At 38.6% G+C, this 21,406-nt stretch overlaps 2 protein-coding genes across 2 annotated transcripts; both read right to left on the minus strand.

Annotated features, from left to right (window-relative positions):
- Positions 1 to 2,861: 2,861 nt before the first annotated feature.
- Positions 2,862 to 4,428, minus strand: LOC133720551 (protein ALTERED XYLOGLUCAN 9). Its single transcript, XM_062146916.1, has one exon. The coding sequence runs from the start codon at positions 4,355 to 4,357 to the stop codon at positions 3,269 to 3,271; it is 1,089 nt and encodes a 362-aa protein (XP_062002900.1). The 5' UTR covers positions 4,358 to 4,428; the 3' UTR covers positions 2,862 to 3,268.
- An 8,691-nt stretch (positions 4,429 to 13,119) lies between these two features.
- Positions 13,120 to 20,758, minus strand: LOC133723163 (uncharacterized). The gene is made up of 5 exons (XM_062149985.1): positions 20,275 to 20,758; positions 16,212 to 16,309; positions 15,225 to 16,091; positions 14,255 to 15,165; positions 13,120 to 13,924 (listed from the first exon to the last, which is right to left on the minus strand). Exons 1-5 carry the CDS (start codon positions 20,756 to 20,758, stop codon positions 13,120 to 13,122), a joined length of 3,165 nt encoding a protein of 1,054 aa, XP_062005969.1.
- Positions 20,759 to 21,406: the final 648 nt, after the last annotated feature.

A 21,406-nucleotide genomic window follows, 5' to 3' on the forward strand; every position in this document is an offset into this window, starting at 1 on the left:
AATTTGAAGAAGGTTTCAATATTCCTAGTTGGATAAAAAGATTTCCACTTTATCTTCTATTCTTCTTTTAATTTCAACACATTTAGCACTCAGAATGCATCAACTATGAGTGGACATTATGTATTACTTTCAAAGGCATGGTACTTTATCCCAAAAAAAAAATGGAAAAGAAAGTGAGATTGAAAAGACTATCATCAAATAATCCTACCGTTTGATTGCTAATCGAATTGTGATGAGGTTTTCCAATCAAATTATAAACACATTTCGAGATATCTGGAGGCAAGCAATTGATGCCAAAGTGTGAGCCAAATACACCCAGCTCAGTTAGTCAGTCAGGCAGTCAAATTGTGAGTGCTGCTTCACAAAGTAATTTGTCAGCATGTTAATACAACTTACTTCACTTATCCTACATTCTTAGGACAAACAAAAGAAAGAAGCCAACAATTCTAACAGTTGTAAGTTTATGACTCGAATGGGTGTAATACCAGGATATCTATCCTATTTGATGAGTTTATACTTAACTAATTGTCAGATAGCAGCAATATGCAGAGGAAGTAAATGTGTTCAAAGAGGAAGTAACACTGGCACTTTAATTGAATGTCACAATTAACAATTATATGTATGAGATACAGAATAGCAGCTAGTAACAACTGTGAATAAGGTAACAGGCTTAGCCAACTAATAGATTCTACTAACAACTCTTTAACTCCCTTTTTGCCTGACTTGCAGTCTTTGGTTCTATACAATAACAGTAATATTTTGCACATTGATCCAAAAGCTGTCTACAACGTAACAAGGATTGAATCAGTAAAAGGAATTCCAGAAAAAATGTAAGCTGACTCTAAAAAATGAGGAGCCTTTACCATCCAGACTTGGTGCTCATCTGTCAAAGAACTTACTAGCTGTTGACCCTTACAAAACACTAGGCTTAGGTGTGTAACCAAGCCAACCTGAGTATCAGGATTTGGCTTGATTTAGATAGTGTTTTATTCTATTTCCATTCAACCTTGTCTTGCAAAACTTACTTAAAGCTTGATCGAGGGGCTTGGCTTGTTTCTATGACTCAGCTTGAGCTTAGCTTGGTACAACTCAATGACAAATAATCAAACAAATAAAGATGTGCAATTAAGTAGAGTAATGGACCAATGGACCACCCTGAGGCTTAATATGGAATTGGGGGGTGACATGAAGCTATTAAGTAATATAGGCACTATAGTCTATACCTTACTAAGTAAGTCAATATCACAGTAGACGAGCATGCAACTCTTATATCTAATATCAATCAGTAAACTCTTACTTTGGAAGGCTTCTGATGGACCTAACTTTGAAACAAGCCTTCTCATTCTACCAAGAAATTTGATTCATTTCAGATTCTTTGAGAAATTATGCCTCTTATATCTAACATCAATGTAGACTTTTGCTTTGAAAAGGCTTCTTTTGTTTCACTCAAAATGGACCTATTTTTAAAAACATGCCATCTCATTATACATGAAATTGCAATCCCAAAAGCCAGAAACTAACAAGCCAAGTTTAAATGACAGAAATATATTAAACCAAATATCATTCAGAAGAACCCTATTCAGTCTTCCAACAGGAAATCATTCCCTAAGTTATACAGGTAAATAATTGACCTGTCGAACAAGTGATGAGCAGCAAGGCATGCTTCCAAATCTTACTAAAGCATGTCTTGCAGCATAGAAATAACCCATCAGAGCCCAAGCTGTAAAAGTAATTTGGACACCAAGATTTATTCTTCCCCACCACTAACAGACCAAAGGTAGAGGATGCAGCTCATAGTATACTCAGTGAAACTGACTATGCTAGTATTGCTGATAGCTTGAAAGCTATTTCAATGCTTCTGCTTAAAAAATTTACTATTGATCATCCCAGAATAGTGTTCATAGGTGTTGATTCATGCATGAAAGGGTTGAACATAGTGAAAAGCAAAAATAAAAAACACAAGAGTATTGTGCACCTTGTCCATGTTGTATATGCATCTATGAACAATCCAATCTAGCAAAAAGTGATCATCTTGAATCACGCAATCAAGTATCTTACAAGATGAATAGGTGCATACTCAAAGCACATGGAACCCGTGTTATTGCCATCTAATCTAGTCTTTGTATAACATGACAAAAGAGGGAGAAATATTTGTTATATGCATCTCAGAAGGTAAAGATTCATCAAAATGTTATATTCTGTTTTGTCTCAACCTCATACACCAATGGAGAAAAGTCCATCATTCATACGGTGCCAAGAACCTAGAGCAGAGCACAAGCAATCCTATGCACATTCTGTTGCTGATATTGTTGATAAATAAATAACTTACCAGAAAATAATCAATTTATAAATAAAGTTTAGCTACTGCGTCAGACACACACTTCACCAATGGAAAGTTTATATAACCAGAAATCATGATGCAGAGAGGACTTGTTGCAAGCAGGTCCAGGTATTCTTTTGATGGTGAATTACAAATTTCAAAATTTAGAAAATTCAATAGTTAGGGCCACTATGTGGCAGCTGATAGCAAGAGTATTAAGTGATTGAAGATTGTGTACTCAAGAGCCTATGGTTAATACGCAGGAACTGTTGATCTGTACCACAAAACTAGCAGAACTTTATGTTTCTAAAAGTTTAATTTCTTACTTCAAAACAGAACCTAGGGACTCTTCTTTGGAGTTACAATAAACTTATGTTCTATGCTTTAGAGTCCTTGATACCAATAACGGACTTTACTTTTAGATTTTCCCATACTCAAAGCATAGAAGGCAGGCTATTAACGATAAAAAAATCAACAACTAGGGGTTCTAGCCATCCATAAAGCAAGACTGAAAAGAGAATCAGCTGCAAAGAGTAAAAAAGATACAATACAGTTTCCTTTCCTATCCAGGTAAATCGTATTCTGAATTGTTTCACATCAAATTACATCAAAATTGGTCTGAGTATATAGAGTATAGAATACAAGTGGTGGTAAGTATATTCAATATTCAAATAAATGTAAACAAGATACAAATGAATTTCAACATCAATTACTATATCACAGAAACTCTATTCTAACTTAATCCGATGCCAAAAGACGAAAAACCTGGCAGCAACCAAAGATGCAAGATTTTTCCATTCAATGATACAAGATAAGGGAGAAGAAAAGAAGCCAACCAACCTCTCACAAGAATCAAATCAAAGAGTTGCGTATGAAATCCATCCGAACCTCCAAGCCGGGCAGCGGCAGCAGCAGGACACATTACACGAGTAAACGCCGAAAGACAACTCAAAGCTTCTGATGAGATTCAATGAGCAATGCATTTAGCATGATATGAAGCGCCGCTTCGTAAACTATCATATCATAGTGCATTCCATCCACCGTACATCTCACCCCACAATTCCAGCTCAAGGATTCAACATCCAACAGCAAAAAGGGTCCATTATTCGACTTGCGCACAAGATTACTGCTTCGAAGCTGCTCCTCATAGGCAGCCCTCAGGACATCAGTCATCTTCTCCCTCTTCTCATCCGAATTCAGCATTGAGTTGATCAGAGTGGGCATCCCAATCCAGAAGAGATGCGGCGAAGGCCTGGCCAGCACGGAGCCTGTCACTGCTTCTTCATGCTGCTCAGACGACGAGACCAGAGAAGCAGCGTGAGTCCTCAGCGATTGCAGTGAAGCACCGTAGTCGGACGCATTAGTGAAATGAAGCATGTGCCACAAACCAGAGCCCATGACCAAGACATCAGGGTAGTTTCGATTTCGGTTGAAACCGGCAACGAGAGTGGTCAAATTGAGAGCATAAGGGGCCCAGAAGAAGTCTAACCTCATCCCAATCTCATCCACCACAATCTGATAATCACTGTGGCGCTTGAAGAGGTCACCCCGGACCTGGTCCATCCGGTCCGAATCGAGAACCAGAGCGAGGAGCGAGACGGCGACGAGCCTGGCCTGGGAGTCGCCGGCGACGACGACCCAAGATCCGTTGAGGAGATCGGCGGCGTCGAATCGGCCGAGCTTCTGGAAGCCGCAGGCGGAGACGGAGGAGGAGGAGGAAGCGTCGTCCCAGGCCCAGGACTTGTGGAAATCGAGGGGGGAATCGGGGGAGGGAGAGACGTCCCAGACGAGGTCGTGGAGGTGGGAGAGGCAGGAGTCGCGGCGGTTCTGGAAGACGACGACGGAGGAGACGGTGGTGACCAAGTCGGTGACGGAAGGGAAGTAAGGGGTGAGGTGGACGCCGATGGCGAGAGTGATGAAGAGGGCGCCGCTGAAGAAGAGCATCTTGTTGCGGCTGAGGTGATAACCGGCCATGCCCATCGGAACTAAAACCACAACGCAAGCCGCCAACACTCCCAATTGAACTGCTCCGATCATCTCCTTGCTTCTCTCTCTCTCAACTCATTTTCGCTACCCTCTGTTTATGCCTATAATGATACACAAATTGTGTCCCTCTATTATATGACTTTTCTTTACTCAACCCAAATTTGACAAGTAAACAAATAAGGAAAGAGACCAATAATGAGTTTTCTACTTCAAAATGTTGTTGCTTTTTCTAAGTCTAAACTTGTTCCATCTCCTAAAATTAAAATTAAAGTTTTTGCTTGGCAACTGATGAGGAAAAGATTACTCTCGAGATTCAGAGATTCTAGATTACAAACATCATACCATTATGATCGATCAACAGTCTAACGACAATAATCGCAACGATCATTTTCATATTTTCAAATAGCGGCATCAGAACAGTGTTGTGATACAAGGGAAATGAAAACAAATTGTTTGTGACCAATGTGCATTAAAATTCAATTCAAACAAACACAATTCACAGTGACAACGAGAAGGAGATAGAGACTTGACGTACAACGAAGCAAAACTCATAACTTTTTATTCTTTACTCAATAGTTTCCGGACTTAGTTTATTATGGTCAATTTGTCCAAATTCGGATAATATAAAGATAGAGAGGCTTAATAATATCAATCATCGCATATGCAAAAGAAAAATCACTTGTCTACTCACCCATGAGAAAATGGGGAAATTCTCCATACCCACATTTACAAAAGTGACAACAAATTTGTTGTCAGAGTGGTAATGTTGAGTTCGATTTTGTGTAATCTTAGTTCTAATAATAGTAATTACACCTCTTACGACATTGTTACAAGCTTTTGAACAAATTCGTTGTCAATGTTGTAATTTTTGTTTAACTATATGTAAATAGTGTAAATGAATATGATAACTTTTTTTTTTTGAAAAGGGGCTGGTGCGGCTGCCCTCAAGCCTTGATTAATGAAATTGCAGAATACAAGGGGGGGACGTAGAGCCTGAACCCCAGATTACAATAAGCATAAAGAGAACATCTTGAAATAATACCAAGATTCTCCATAAAATCTATGTATTCTAACAAGCACCAATTAGCAAAGAGTGCACGAATGGCTACTCCATTTGCTTTGACAAAGCAGTGACATACTGGAAAGATAACTCTATAACGAAGAAGCATCATTACAAATAACACAGCTTTCCCACTATGTTGCCGCACGGAAATAAATCCGGCGACACTCAATTTCATCCTGCCACTAGGAGGTTGCGTCCATTTGATCAAGCAAATAGTCCGCCGCCTCGCTAGTCCAGACAAGGCACACTGAGTGTGCATACCGGGACAGAGCCCACTTCGCCCTGCCAAATAATGATAGGGATTTATTAATGGCATAGAGCCATATTTAACTAAGAATAAATAACAATAAATTAAAATAACAAAATAACATGGGTCAAGGGCTAAAGCCCAAGCCCAACTATCGCCAAACCCTAGCCCAGAATAATCACTGCAGAGATCACGACGCCGTGCTCCTGCCTGCATTGTCCCATCACCGGCAACAACGACACCACCCACCTGACGCTTCCCCATCTTGCCGGCAACCAGATCCACCCATCCCCAGATCGGGTCTGAGCCACCCAACCAAGATCGAATCCAACCACTCCGATCCGAGCCAAGAAGAACCCAGCAAAGCCACCGGACTGCCATCACCACCAAGTGAACTCCGATCCGACGACACCAACTCGATCCACCCATCAAGCCGGCCGTGCACCGCTCTGGGATATAACCGCACCAGTCCCAATGTTGTAACTTTAGTTCAAATAGTTGTAAAATAGTGTAAATGAATATGGTTACTTTTGTTCTCAATGTTGTAATTTTGGTTCAAATAGTTGTAAATAGTGTAAATGAATATGGTTACTTTTGTTCTCAATGTTGTAATTTTGGTTCAAATAGTTGTAAATGAGTGTATGAGATACCCACAAGTACCATAGCTTGTCTCGAGAAAATGTTATATATATATATACACACATACACACACACACACGTTAAAAACTGAAAAGTCTGCCATTGCATCTCAGACTTGTACTAAATGGGAAGAAGATAATGCATTAGCTATTGTTACAATTCTTAACCATATGGAAGCGGATTTGATTCCTCTCTATGAAAGAAATCATGGATATATTAGATCAAAAATACGGGCCTAAATCTCAAACGTACATTCAATTATTTCTTGAGAAATATCACGACACTCATATGAATGAAAATGATGATATGGTGGATCATATTACCAAAATAAAGGTATTAGCAAAGGACTTGTCCAATGTGGCCATCCTATTCCTGATCAAATGCAAGTTTCTACACTTCTCAACTGTCTTCCTAAATCATAGGATCATGTGGTGACTTCTTTGACCTATGGTTAAAAACAGTTGTTCATGAACATTTTGCCTCCTATGTTGGCAATTGAAGAAGTAAAAATGAACAAGAGGAAAAAGGAAAATAGTATAGTTTCTACAAGACTAGTAACGAGAAGAATCACAAGTTCAAGGGCAAAAAGCATGGGTGTTAGTTCTATGGAGAAATTGGTCACATTAGAGTGAAATGTCCCAAACATCAAAAGACCAACAACAAGCCTAAGGAATTAATTTTAACAGTTGTTGAAGCGCTCATAGCGGAATATGAAGAACAATGGTAGGTCAACTCTAGAGCTACAAGACATGTTTGCAAGAACAAATCATTTTTCATCAACATTAATGAAAAGGCACAAGCCACAAGGAGAGAATCATTTATACATGGGGGAATAATATATACATAGATGTTCTTGGAGAAGGAGATTGCAAGCTTCCATGTAATAGCACAAATGTGGCTCTCAAAAATGTCTTATATGCACCGCCATTAGAAGAAATCTTATTGTTGCTATGCTTAAAAAGAAAGGTTTTGATGTAAGATTCAAAAATGGTATGGTCACTATTGGTAAAGAGGATCGAATAGTACTCAAGGGTACTAAAATCGATGATATGTACACATGCAGTTATTATTAGTAATAAAAGTATTTCTTCTGAGTATATTTTTGTCTCTACTTCAAGTACAACTTTATTATGGCACTTGCGATTAGGATACATAAATAAAAATATATTGCTCAGAATGAGCAAAATTGGAATGTTACCTCAAATAAATTTGAATGATCATGAAACATGTGAATCATTTATAAAAGGAAAAATGTCTAGAAAATCATTTTCTAAACATTGGCAATCTTTGGATTTACTTGATGTTATACATTCAGATTTATGTGGACCTATGAGAACCAAGACTCATAGAGGAATGGAATACTTTGTTATATTCATTGATGATTATTCTCGTTATAGGTATGTTAGGGTGTGTCCTATAACGTTTTATGAAATTATTTTTGTAATACTGGATTGTAGAATGAAAATGGGGAATTAAACTACAAGTTTTTAAGATGTAAATACATGTTCGGTACAAGTATTTCAAAACTTGAAATATCAAAAACATATCTATCATTTAAAAAAAAAAAACATATCTATAGCACTCTGTTTAGTTTTTCCTCAGTAATCATGAAAAATTGACTATTTTGTTTGTATTGATTATGAATCCTTTATTGGTTGTTATGAGAAAAGAAACAGAGTATTGTGAAGGAGATTGAACAAGAAGAATCAAATCCCTCAAATTTGTTTATAAAATATATCATATGAAGTTGCAAGCTCTTGAATCTTTAGTTCAAAAAGATAATTCAATCAAATGTCTCAACCTTAGTTGTTAATTCCTCTTGCCCATGAGATAATCCAATTATATTGAAGCATAAAATATCGAAGCTTTCACCCTAAATCATCCGTATAAATTAGATCTGGCACGTGAAAGAGGGATTTTCTAAATCCTTCATTCTTCTCTATTGCATAATTCTGCAAGTTTCAATTGATTGAAAAAAACGGGGAACAAGAAAGTTCAAACAACATATAAAGTAGATGAGATCATGAGAAGAGATGATAAGTCTCAATGGAAATTGTGGGAAAGAAAGAGAGAAAGATCAAAAGTGAGGAGAAGAGTTTGTGGATCTATGTGCTTAAAAGTAAAAAAAATTAATCACTTTCTCTAATTGTAGGGCAAGTTGTTTTCAGGAAACAATGAAAACGTCAAAAAGTCATTTCCCATATTTATTCATAGTTCCTGAATTGTTTCCTAAAATTTATTTTCCTTGTTTTTCAAGTTCAATGCACCGAACGCAAATTCATAAATTTTTGAATTCATAAAACAAAAAACAGTATCGCAAAATGATACCGAACGGGCCCTTAACTTCTTGAAAAATAAATTGAATGCCTTGGAAAAATTCAAGGAATTTAAGAAAGAAATAAAAACTCAATAAGGGAGACCTATAAAGTCCCTTAATAGTGATAGAGGTGGTGATTATGAAGCATTTTGAGGAATTTTGCAAAGGACATGGCATAAGACACAATAAAATGGGGTTTTTGTCTATTTACCCCATTTTTAGAGATTTTTTTCCCACTGACCCCATTAAGTTTTTTTAATTCTCTGTTACCCAAAACACTCTAAGGAGGTCTTCCCTAATACCCCATTAAGATTTTTTTTTTTGTTTTTTAATTTTTTTTAATACCATTTTACCCTTACCCCTTTGTTACTTAGAGAGAGAGAGAAAATGGAAGAGACAGAAACCATGGGAGACTTTGCCGAAGTCCGGTCACCGGCCACCGGAATCTGGTCAACTTTCGCCGGATTCCGGTCACCGGTCACCGGTCGCCGGATTCCGGTCACCGGCCGCCGGAGTCCGGTCACCGGCCGCCGGAGTCCGGTCACCGGCCGCCGGAGTCCGGTCACCGGCTACCGCCCACCGGAATTTGCTGAAAATCTCACAGGAAAGTTTTTTTGCACCCAATAGACATCTATTGCCCCCTAATAGAGGGGCAATAGAGGTCTATTGCCCCCCAATAGACGTATATTGTCCCAATGTCCCAATAGTCTATTGCCCCCAATAGATGACTATCAGCCATGTATTGCCCCCTAATAGACGTCTATTGCCCCCCAATTAATAGAACTTTTGGTAGCCGGAATAGGAACTAATCTTCCTAAAATTAGACAGATAAAACTTTGATTAAAGAAAAAAACGAAGAAATTATATCAATTTTAAAACGTCTATTGCCTCCCAATAGACGTTTCGATTACCGAAATGAGAACTAATTTTTCTAAAATTACACAAATATAACTTTGATTAAAGAAAAAAAAAAGATTACATCAATTCAAAACGTCTATTGCCCCCCAATATAATCTTTTTTTTTTCTTTTTTCTTTCTTTCTGGACCTTCTGCCCCCATTTTTTCTCTCTCTGTAGTCCAAAACATCCAAAACAGTATTCAACAAAAGTATTCGACCAAAAGCTGATGTTTGTCATAAAAATAAATAAATAAATAAATAAATAATAAAAAACCCAAAAGCCGAGGTTTGCTTTTCACCTTTGTTTGCATGTAAGACTAATAATAATCAAATCAAATCAAAATTGCAGGACTCGAAACTGTGCCAAACCCCGCCAAACTGGACTCGAATATAAGGAACCAACCATGGAGATCTGAATTCCAACAAGGCGAAGCCCTGACCGGGTCGGGTCGGCACCGTCGTATCTAGCATAAGAGTTGCTGGTGATGATTTTGCAGTGGTGGTCCTTCTTGCGGTCCTCGGCTCCCTGGCCGGCATTGAGATTGTCGGAGCGGGAGCCGGTGCAGTTGACGGTGTCGCAGGAGGTGAAGCAGCGGCGGAGGCGCTTGGAGACGATGTCCATAACCGGCGTCGCCTCTGTCCATAACCGGTGCTCGGAGACGATCTCCAAAACTGGCTCCGACGAAATCTCCTGGCCTCCGCGATGACCCAAACCATTCCGGCGACGTGGCGAGCCTGGTGAGACCGGCGACAGAATTTGAAATGACGGCGGCGGTGAGAGAGAGTAGATCGGAGGGGGATGAGAGAGAGAGAGAGAGACTGCAGATCGCAGAGGGATAGAGAGAGAGGATAGAAAATTGATTGCATGGAGGTAATTCATTAATTAGATGGAGGGTAAACTTGTCATTTTATTTCAAATTGGGTTAGTGGGAATAAAAATCAGTTGTTGGGGTAAGTGGGATATTTTTTGCTCATTTTAGGGCTTTTGGTCAAAGACCCTAAAAAATGCCATATACACCACAAAAAAATGGCATTGCAGAAATAAGAAATAGAACCTTAATGTGCAGACTTGCATCTTCATTTTTGGGAGAAACATTATCCATCGCTTCATATTTCCTAAATAGAGTTAATACAAAAGTTAAACCACTGACACCATATGAACTATGGCATAGAAGAAAACCAGACTTGTTGAACTTAAAAGTTTGGGGTTGCAAGACACATGTTTTGATTGCAAAAAACCACTTAAAGATAAGTTAAATTCTAAGACTTTGGAATGTAAATTCATTGGATATCCGGAAAATAGTATAGGATATCGCTTTTATCACGAAGAAAAAGGGTTGATAGAAAGCAGAGATGCTGCTTTTATAGAAACCACTGATGTGATAACTCCAATTCAAGACTTTGAATTGGAAGCAGATCATGATAACAACTTAGTGATCATGTCATTATTCATGATCAAGTAGGAGATATAGATATAGATGATCAGACAATGACATGGATATAGATATGAATAATGATGATAAAAATATGAATGTCATTATGTCATTAGATCCTGGTAGCAATGTTCAAAACAGTGGAAGACGAAAAAGAAAAGGGGTCTTGACCCAATGCCCAAATTTAGGTCAAGATACTCCCACTTAATCCAGTAAGAGATTTTAATTCCCATTCACCCAATTTAAATATCAAATGACGTTTATAGGCTCTTCAAATTTTAAAATTACACTATACCACAGCCCCCTCCTCTCTCTCTTCACATCGACTCATCAAGACTAAAACTCGACGCTGGCGGCCTTCTGCATCTCGTCCCTTCGCCCTGGATCTATGTCCCCACCTTCCTCGTCGTTCTCACCGGCTCTGGAACCGTCGACAACGTCCTCTCGATCTCCACCATGTTCCTTCCCAGAATGACGGCGTCCAGTCCGATCCCCAACAGCTTCATCATTTCTCTTATAGGATCGCGGAGCTAGATCGTCGGAGGACTCGTTGGCCTTGATTGGTGGTGTCAGGTTTTCGGTGGTGTTCTTCTCCTACGACGCCGATTCTTCCAGCCAAAAAGAGGCTTCTTCTTCTTCTTCTCCAAGGCCGCCACTGAAGAAACTCTTCTTCTAATACAGTGACACACCGTCTAGTGTTTTTGTCTGCATGTTTGGTTTTCTAATAATGATCTGATCACGGTGCAGGTCCAAGTGGATGTGATTAATGTTCTCCTGGAGAAAATAGATATTCTGACATTAGATCTCTTTTCTTGTTTGCTGCATGTGCTTCTGGGCCTACTTGATAACAAAATTGAGAGGTAACTATTTAATGGATGAGGTGAAGCACTCTGAGACTAGATTTTTTGGTGGAAGTGGTAAAATAATCTGACACATGAGAATTGTCTTCCTCAATAATAAGTTTATTGTCCCCCAATAATAAATTTATTGGGAGCCAATAATAAGTTTATTGCCCGTAATAATAAGTTTATTGGGAGTCAATAATAAGTTTATTGCCCCCTAATAAAATATTTATTGGTAGGTAATAATAAGTTTATTGCCCCTCAATGAAACAATAAAATCTCCAGCGAAGGTCCGGTGAGTTTGAGGCGGGATGCCGGCAAAATCCGGTGGCAATTGACCGGAATCCGGTGACCGGTGATTGAAATCCGGCAACCGGTGACGGAATCCGGCGATCGACTACTGAAGTCCGGCGAAGTTTCCAATGACTTTTTCTGTTCCACTCTCAATATCTCTAAGTGACAAAGGGAGGGAGGGAAAAATTGTCTTAAAAATAATAAAAGATAACTTAATTGGGTGTTCGGGCAAAAAATATGTAATTTGTTGGGTAATTGGGCAATCTTATAAGATGTTTGGGTAAATGAGGTTAATATAGCTCAAACTTGGGTAAATGGATCATTATGTTTTCAATCTTAAAGAGGTAAATGAATTTGTGGGAGACCCAAAAACATTTAAAGCAATTGATGGATCTAATTTACAATAATGACAAGAAGCCATGGAAGAGGAAATAGATTCTATCAAGAAAAATTAAGTGTGGGAACTAGTTGATCTACCTATTGGAAGGAAACCTATTGGTTTTAAATGGGTGCTTTGGAAAAAGTTTAAAGCAGATGGTACCTTAGATAAATACAAAGCCCGTTTAGTGGTTAAAGGTTATACACAAAAACCTAGTATAGATTTTGTTGATTCATATTCTCCGGTTGCAAAATTTCAATCCATTAGAATACTCATGGCAATTATTGCAAAATTTAGAACTCCACCAACTAGATGTCAAGACAACTTTTCTTAAGGGAGATAGGAACACATCTATATGGTTTAACTAGAAAGATTTCATGTGAAATGACATGAAAACAAAGCCTATATGTTAAAGAAATCATTATATGGACTTTTTTTTTTTTTTTTTTTTTTTTTTTTTTGTAAGGAAGCGGAAATAGGACTATCTCCACGTCCTACCCTGAAATTTTATTAAGAAAAATAATAAGGTTACAAAGGAGCTGGCGGACCAAACCAAACCAAGCTCAAGAGAAAGAGAACAAAAGCAAAAGGAAGCGGTGGACTAGGCCAAGACTGCATCCGATACAAACAAAGTAATAAGTAAGACAGAAAATAACAGGCAATACAAATTGGGACTCAAACCAAAAGCCCAAACAAAGTAACTAAGAAAACCGATAACTAGTACGTGAAGAGTAATCATGACCAAATTCAGAAGTAATAATGGACGGGAGGACAATCCACCATACCGCTCCATCATGCAAAGCACCATAATTAGCCAGCTTGTCTGCTACTTTGTTCCCTTCCCTAAAGATGTGTGATACATGGAAAGTCATTTGCCGAGACTTGAGTACACAATTAAACCAACGAGTTCTGAGCCTCCAAGGAATAAGGTTGGGGTTTTTGAAATATGTAATTACTAGGGTGGAGTCCGTCTCCAACCAGATATGGGTCCAACGACGAACCCAAGCTACCTGAATAGCCTCAATGACAGCCAAAATCTCTGCATCAATGGCACTAGGAACCTCAGCTCTTGCTGCAAAGTCCCCAACAAAATTTCCCTCTGCATCACGAAAAATCCCTCCAAACCCAGCCATATTAGAGCCTCTAAAGGATCCATCAGTATTCACTTTTAACCAGTGGTCAGGCGGCGGCTGCCAAGTTACAGGCTTGAAGCAAGGGGCTCTACACAATAATGGTGAAAGGCCTAGTAGGTTGAAGATTGGAATGGTGCTAACAGAATGTGGGTAAGCTTTGAAAACCAGCTGCGCAGAGTCCTTCAGACAGAGAAGAAAGCGATGGGAGAAGCGTCCGGTGCAAAAGGTTCTGCAACTATTCCTAAGGCTGTTGCGCTCAGTCCAAGTTAACCAAAGCAAATTACAAATTTCCATCCTCCACAAAAGCTTTGACGCTGCAGATAAGCTATTTAGTAGGTCTGAGGCAAATAAATCTGCCAAGTGTATAACTTGCCTGGGAGGAAAACGGAAAAGAGCAAAAAGCCAAGCCCAAACTTTTTGCATGACAGTACATTCCATAAATAAGTGAACAGATGATTCAGAACTTTTCAAGCAAAGAGAGCATTGAGAACAGAGATGCACACCAATTTTTTGCAGAAAATGGTCAGTTTTAAATCTACCTTGAAAAGCTTGCCATGCAACTAGACTCTTTCTGGGCTGAATTGCTTTATGCCATATTAGTTTACCCCAGTTTACAACCGCGCCAGGAGGAGCCAGAGAAGCATAAGCCTCTTTTGCATTCAATGACCCTGAAGCAGTACTAGACCAAATTGCTGTATCTTACATTGCCTCCATAGGAAACTCAATACCAAGAATTTGATCAGCCACATCTGGGAAAGTAGAGGAAAAAAGAGGTGGTAAAACCCACTGCTTATCAAAGATAAATTTACTTACTTGATCCTGGAGAAATGGAGCCAACTCCGGCTCAATAGCATACATTGTATTCAGTGGAATGCCCAACCAATTGTCCCTCCAGAAGGAGACACTTTCACCATCACCAATTATCCAGCGCACATTGGAAAGAATAGATGGCCATAGTTTCTTCAATCCAGTCCAAACATAAGTTTTTTTATAGTAAGAGCACGGACGCAAGCCTGATCTCAAGAACCTCGCTTGAAGAAAGCTAGCAGAAGGAGAGACTCCCATCACTACCTCCCAACCACGTTTTAATAAAAGAGATTTATTCAAGTGGAACAGATCTTTCAACCCTAGGCCTCCCTGGTCTTTAGGAGTGCAGCAAAGTGACCAAGCAATAAGATTTGAACTTGTTTTCAAAGGGTCACCAGTCCAGAAGAAATTTCGTGTCCAGCTTTGAACTTTAAGGAGCAAGGATCTTGGCCACTCATACACCTGAAAGCAGTAAATTAATAAACTTTGGATTGTTGCAGATATAAGTTGCAGTCTGGCTGCTTGAGAGAGCTGTAGTCCTTTCCAAGAAGAAAGCTTGCATTTGACTTTGTCGGCTATAGCTCTAAAATATATTGCCTTTGGACGGCCTTGAAAAACTGGTACTCCCAGATAAGTGAAAGGCAAAGATCCTTCCCGAAACCCAAGTAGACGCTTAATTATAACCTCTCTTGGGCGGGCATATTTACCAAGAAACACCAAAGATTTTGCTTTATTAACTGCCTGACCAGAGTTGCAGGCATACTCATTTAAGAAACGCATCAACCTTCGAATACCCCTTGAACTAGCCTGCATAAATATCATTACATCATCCGCAAACAGTACATGTGAAGGAGGGGTAACGTTACCTGGGCAGGCCAATCTGTCCAAACGCCCCTGTCAACCAGATTACTCAGACCACGGCTCAACACTTCCTCCGCGAGACAAAATAAGATTGGGGAGAGGGGATCCCCTTGTCTTATGCCCCTAGAGCAAGTGAAGAAGCCACATGATTGCCCATTAACCAAGACTGCCAGGTAAGCTGATTTTAGAATGCACTCAATCCAGTTAATGAAAACAGCTGAGAAACCAAATGCCTTGAGAACTCTAAGCAAAAAATCCCAGTCTAGAGTGTCGAAAGCTTTACTGATATCCAGCTTTAAAGCAATGTTACCGCTCTTACACTTGATGTCCAAGAGATTTATGCATTCTGATGTCAATATAATTGGATCCGCCACAGACCTCCCTGTGATGAATGCACTTTGATTCGGAGAAACAATTCTAGCAACAATAGGACTGAGACGAGTAGCAATAATTTTTGTGATAATTTTGAATACAAAATTTGCCAAAGCAATGGGCCTGAAATCCGCAATACGGTCAGCTTCTTGCTTCTTTGGAATTAAGATTACCACAATAGAATTAAAGTGGGGAATAATGGTTCCGCTTATAAAAAAGTGTTGAACGGCTTGTACTACCTCAGAACCAACTACGCTCCAGCATTGCTTGAAAAAACAACCACTGTTCCCATCTGGACCCGGTGCACTATAATCATCCATTGAGTTAACTGTCATGTGAATTTCATCTGAAGAAGGGATAACGGATAAAGCTGCGTTCTCCAAGGCTGTAACCAAATTAGGAATTACTCTATTCACCAGACCAGTGTCAATAATATTACAATCCTTAGTAAAGGCTGCCTCAAAGTAGTGTACAACATGATCAGCAATCTGAGCATGATCCTGCAAGATGGTATTTCCATTACGCAGGGATGGAAGAGATCGATGAAGGAGCCGGACTTTCACCATATTATGCAAGAATGAAGTATTTCAGTCCCCCTCACTCAACCACCTTATTCACACTTTATCTCTGAGAAAAGTGTCTTGCATTGTGAGTGCTTGTTGGAGATTAGGATGAGCCAAGTCTTCTCTTCGTATTCTATCCTCAGAAGGGCCATAATCTGAAATTTCCAATTGAACCAAGTCAAGAGCAGCTTCAGAAGTATTTACTAGTTGATGGACATTCCCAAAAGTGTTTGCATTCCATTCTTTTAATCTTGACTTCAAAGAACGAAGCTTGGATTGTAAAACAAACATCGGGTTTCCCACATAATGAAAATCTGACCAAAAGGCTTTGATCAGGCTGTGAAAGTCATGGTGAAGCAACCACATTCGCTGAAACCTAAATTGTGGTTTAGAAATAACTGGCAACCTATTGCAACTTAATAACAATGGACAATGATCAGAAGCAACTTTGGTTAACGTCCGGCAATCAAAAGAGCTCCAGGCTTCCATCCAAGTCAAATTGCAAAGTGCCCTGTCAAGTCTCTCATAAATTCTTCTATTTGTCCAAGTGTAAGCAAGTCCTCGTGTATGCACATCAAGGAGCTGGCAATTAGAACACATCTGTTGGAACTCATTACAAGAGACCGCATTAGGAGGCCTGCCACCCTTCTTCTCATGTGCCCCATAACACAATTAAAGTCTCCAAATACTAGCCAAGGTCCAGACACCAAAGTGGTATGAACATAATTAAGCTCTTGCCAAATCATTATAATATGGACTTGAACAGTCATCTAGACAATGGTAATTAAAGTTCCACCAAGCTATCCTTGAGATAGGTTATCAGATAAACAGACTAGATCACTGTGTATATACTTGGAAGTGTCTATATAAGTTTTGTCTGTTATCTCTTTATATGGATGACATCTGGCTGCTTGCAGGAAATTGCATGGATATGATTACAAATAATAATAAAAAATCATATCTAGGTTCCAAGTTTGAGATGAAAGATATGGGAGAAGTTTCTTATGTCTTCGGATAAAGATTACTAGAGATAGAAAATCAAAACTACTCTACTTGGACCAAGAGAACTATCTGGATAAGATCTTTAAAAGATTCAATATGTTAGAATGCAACTCAGTTAGTACACCCATTGGTAATGGAACAATTCTTACAGAGGATATGTTCCTAAGCAAGAAGAAATCAATTATATGAAAAATGTTCCATATACTCAAGCAATGGGTAGCTTGAGGAATGCAATGACAAGTACTAGACCAGGCATTTGTCATGTTGTAGGATTAGTAAGCAGATATCAATCTACTCCTAGCAAAGACATTGGCAAGTGGTCAAACAAATTATTAGATATCTAAAACGCACTTAAGGTATGAAACTTTGTTTTGGAATAAGTGATTTACATTTGATTTGTTATAGTCATGCAGATTTCGTTGGAGACTTGAATGACAGAAAACCTACAAGCAGTAACATCATTTTATTTGGTAAAATGGTTGTTTCTTAGTTAAGTAAGAAACAAGGATGTGTTGCAAAATCAACCATGGAGACAGAATATATCTCTTGCAGCATATCTATGAAATCCTAAAGTCGTATTATTTTTTTAGTTAGTATCAAATTAAGATTTACTAGATTTTAATTTGTTCCTTTGATTTTATTTGATTTCTTCTTCAAAAAAAAAAAAATTAAATTGCGTTGCAACAAAGAAGAGTTTAGCGTAGTTTTGAATCTTCCAAATAGGAGCTGTCATCCTCTAGGAACAAGAACTGTAATACCTATTGAAGCAGCTGCTGTAATACCTATAGAAAAAGGAGTTGGAATACCTAGAACTAGGAATGATTGAGTTGGTAGTTTCAACAAAACCACCTAAGAGGAGAAGGGTAAAACTGGGCAGGAAAGAAATAACAGAATAGTGAGAGAAAGGCCTTGCTGTTTTGAAAATGAACTTACAGGTCTTATATCATCTTTCCAAAGTATAAGAACTGTAATTGTTAACCCAAAAGTCGAATAAATTAATTTACAACTAAATCGGGATTGCTGGAAATTTCTAGAAAACCCTAAGTAACGTATCCCTTAGGTCACTACCTGAAAAAAAAAAAAAAAAAAAAAAAACCCCTTAGGTCAGATCTATGTTTTGAAATATGAAATTAAGTACCACCGAGAACTTCATTTTTCAAAAAGTCAGATCTATGTTTTGAAATATAAAAGTACGTTTAAGAATCTCATAATTAGGACAACGTTCAATGTGTTAAATAATTTTTCAAAGATAGTTCTTTATTCTATCAAAACTGAATATCTAGGTTTTCTTTTTTCTTGAACCAAATTTGAGAGTGCATAACTTTTTAACCAGAGCATCAATTTTGAAACCAAAACCATGTATTTAAAGGTTCTAACCCCATCTTTAAAATGGGCTTTAGATCATAAAATTTCATTGGAATTTAGTAGGTGAAAAGTGAAGCCAAAAACAGTTGTTAATCACTATTTTTAAACAGAGTCAGAATAAAGAACTTTGTTTTAAACCATTCCATTTTGTACGTACCAGTTAAACTAGTGAATTATGGTCTTCATAAAGCAACTTTGGCTGTAACTTGTACCTTGCAAACACTTTTGGCATGGTCAATTTGTAGAGTCCATTATACACATTTGCTATTTGTAAATTAGTCTAAATATATGGTTTCTAGGATTGGAAAATGATTATAGTTATTAGTTTCTTACTAATTTTGTTTTCATTGGTATTGTATGTACTTTACCTCTTGGGTAAGGTTCGGGAGACATTCTTGGTGATCCGCAAGTTTAAGATGTGAAGATTGAGCTCGAGTTTACAGTAGGCAATTCGAGGACAACTTTTCATTAAATCATTTTGTGAATTGTTTAGCATTATCTGGATTATATGTTGGATGATATTGAATTGTTGATTGATCAATAATGTCTGCATTTGAAATGCATATATTCTTACGTATAAATCTATACAACTTGATCATGCATTTTACATTGTGGGAAGAGAGTGAGACTAGACAATTAAACGTAGTTTGATGTTGCAGGAAATCTAATATTTATCTGCCTAGTCCAAACGAAGTTACTTAGAGCATCTCCAATAGTAGAAATTATTTTTTAGTTAAATTTAGCTAAGGTTATGAAATATAGCTATTGATTTAGCAATGTTACTCTAGCAATAGTAGCTATTTGTAAATAATAACTATATTTTACCAAATCACAAACTGACATGTGGACAAAAGAAGAGAGAGAAATATAACTTTTGCTTTAGCTATGTTGGATACTCTAGCTAAATATAGCTAACCATTTTAGCTATAGTTAAATTTAACTTATTTATAGCTAGTCTGTTGGAGCTGAATTTTGCATTAAAAATAGTTATATATAGCTAAAAATTGAATTTAGCTACTCTGTTGGAGATGCCCTTACACTATGCCAATAATGCCTTCAGATGACAGAATTTTTGTTTTCTGTTGTCTGAATCTTTTAAACTTCTTTAGACGACATATAAATTAATTCTGTTGTCTAAATAGCATGAGAATCCATACTATTTCAGTTTTTTATATCTTTTTTGTAAGTTAGAAAATTAAGACAACAGATTTCTGTTGTTTTTTTTTTTTTTTTTTTTTGAGTAAAAGAGGTCATCCCATTATGTAATTCAGCAAGCAGTACAAAAACGATCCACCCCTATGGGGTCGACAGAAAGAACCATTCCGTAGAAACCACTACAAAGCCATCCCTAACGAAAAGAGTAAACAAACTAGTAATCTCCTAGCACACCCACCTTTTAGGATTAAGCCCAAAACAAAGAAAAGTAGAGCCCCGAAGAAGATTAAAAAACCCCAATGGGGACGACGAAGTCTCTCTTTTCTTTGCGATCTCTCCCGCTCAATGCAAGAAAAAATAGGTCCATCATTCACAAAAGAATGAAGGCCCAAAACTAAATTAAAATTTAAAGACAAAGTAACTGCCCAGGCCCAAAACAAAACCCTAGCAGCCTAATACTAGGCCCAACCAAAACACCTAGGGTAAACCCTAGATGAGAATGCAATCAAGCCGCCACCGTCATACACCACTCGCCGGAATACGTCGCCTGCGCTACCACCGCCATTGATAGCATCCTCCTCGAGGCCGCCACCCATACCAGCAAGCAGCCCGGATAGGAATGGACCCAATTCCAGCAGAGGATAACGAGTCCTACCACCATACTCAAAACCAAATTCCAGCCTGACATCCTCTGCCGGCAAAGAAAAATCAAGAACACCATCGGTCCCTTTGTCCTCCATAAGAATCGACCGATCCCAGCCATGCCAGAGAGCGCCACCATCAAACGGAAAACCCAGTATCTCCAACGGCCTCAGACACCAAGCGCCGCCATTCGTGTCACCCACGACCATACCTCTGTAGAGCCGGTCAAACACTAGATCACCTTTACCTCCCCCATCAGAAGCTTGAGAGAGAAAATTATGTAGGTTTCGACGGGGAGGCCTGTCTTCACCACCACAGTTTGGACCATAGAATGAGGCAAAGCCATCCATCCAAATCGTAAGTACACGGCCTCCACCAGCAGAGAAAGGAGGCGTAGGGGAGAACTCTCTTTCGAGAGGCATGATGATTATGTATTCCATGATTAAAGCTCTTTATATCTGTCGTTTGAAAGAACTGATAAATTCTCATGAAAAAGTGGAAAATTAGGACAACATTCAAATGTTGTCTGAGTAAACCGGAAAATAATTACTCTTAATCTGACCAAAAATAGTTTTTTGACACAACTAACTTATCCATCTGTTTTTCCCTTAGCCCCCGTGTTTTTTCCACAAGACTCAAAAACTCAGCTCTCTTTCCACAGAAACTCAGCCCCTCTCTCGACCTAGAGTGAACTTCCACAGAAACTTAGATTGATTCATGTCTCAAAACCAGGAGAGGTTCTTATCCCCCCAAAAGAGATAGAAGCTACAAACGCACTCCCCGGGCTGAGTTTTGGTATAGAGAAGAGTCTTCTCAACCTCTCTCCGATTTTGAGGCCCTCGTCACTATTGGTCAAGTTCTTCGATTTGAAGAAGGAGCGAGTCCGATTCATTGTTGTTCATTGGTAAGCCTCTTTCTTCGTCAATCTTAGGGTTTCGACTTTGGTTTGTTTTGGGTTTTAGGGTTTTGTTAGATATCGATTTGGGGATTTTGCTAATAAGGTTTTGTTGGATATCCATTTGGCAGTCTAGGTGCGGGGACTGGGCGTTAGGTGCTGAAAAAATTATGTCAAAACAACTCAATATATC

This window comes from Rosa rugosa, chromosome 7, assembly GCF_958449725.1.
Source record: "Rosa rugosa chromosome 7, drRosRugo1.1, whole genome shotgun sequence".
Taxonomy (NCBI): domain Eukaryota; kingdom Viridiplantae; phylum Streptophyta; class Magnoliopsida; order Rosales; family Rosaceae; genus Rosa; species Rosa rugosa.

Coding starts and splice junctions, on each gene's coding strand:
- LOC133720551 (XM_062146916.1), bottom strand. CDS start 4,357: ATGATCGGAGCAGTTCAATTGGGAGTGTTGGCGGCTTGCGTTGTGGTT.
- LOC133723163 (XM_062149985.1), bottom strand. CDS start 20,758: ATGGAATACATAATCATCATGCCTCTCGAAAGAGAGTTCTCCCCTACG. Junction 16,092..16,211: donor ACACTTTTCTCAGAGATAAA/GTGTGAATAAGG, acceptor ACCATCTTGCAG/GATCATGCTCAGATTGCTGA. Junction 13,925..14,254: donor GAGTTTCCTATGGAGGCAAT/GTAAGATACAGC, acceptor TTTTCCTCCCAG/GCAAGTTATACACTTGGCAG.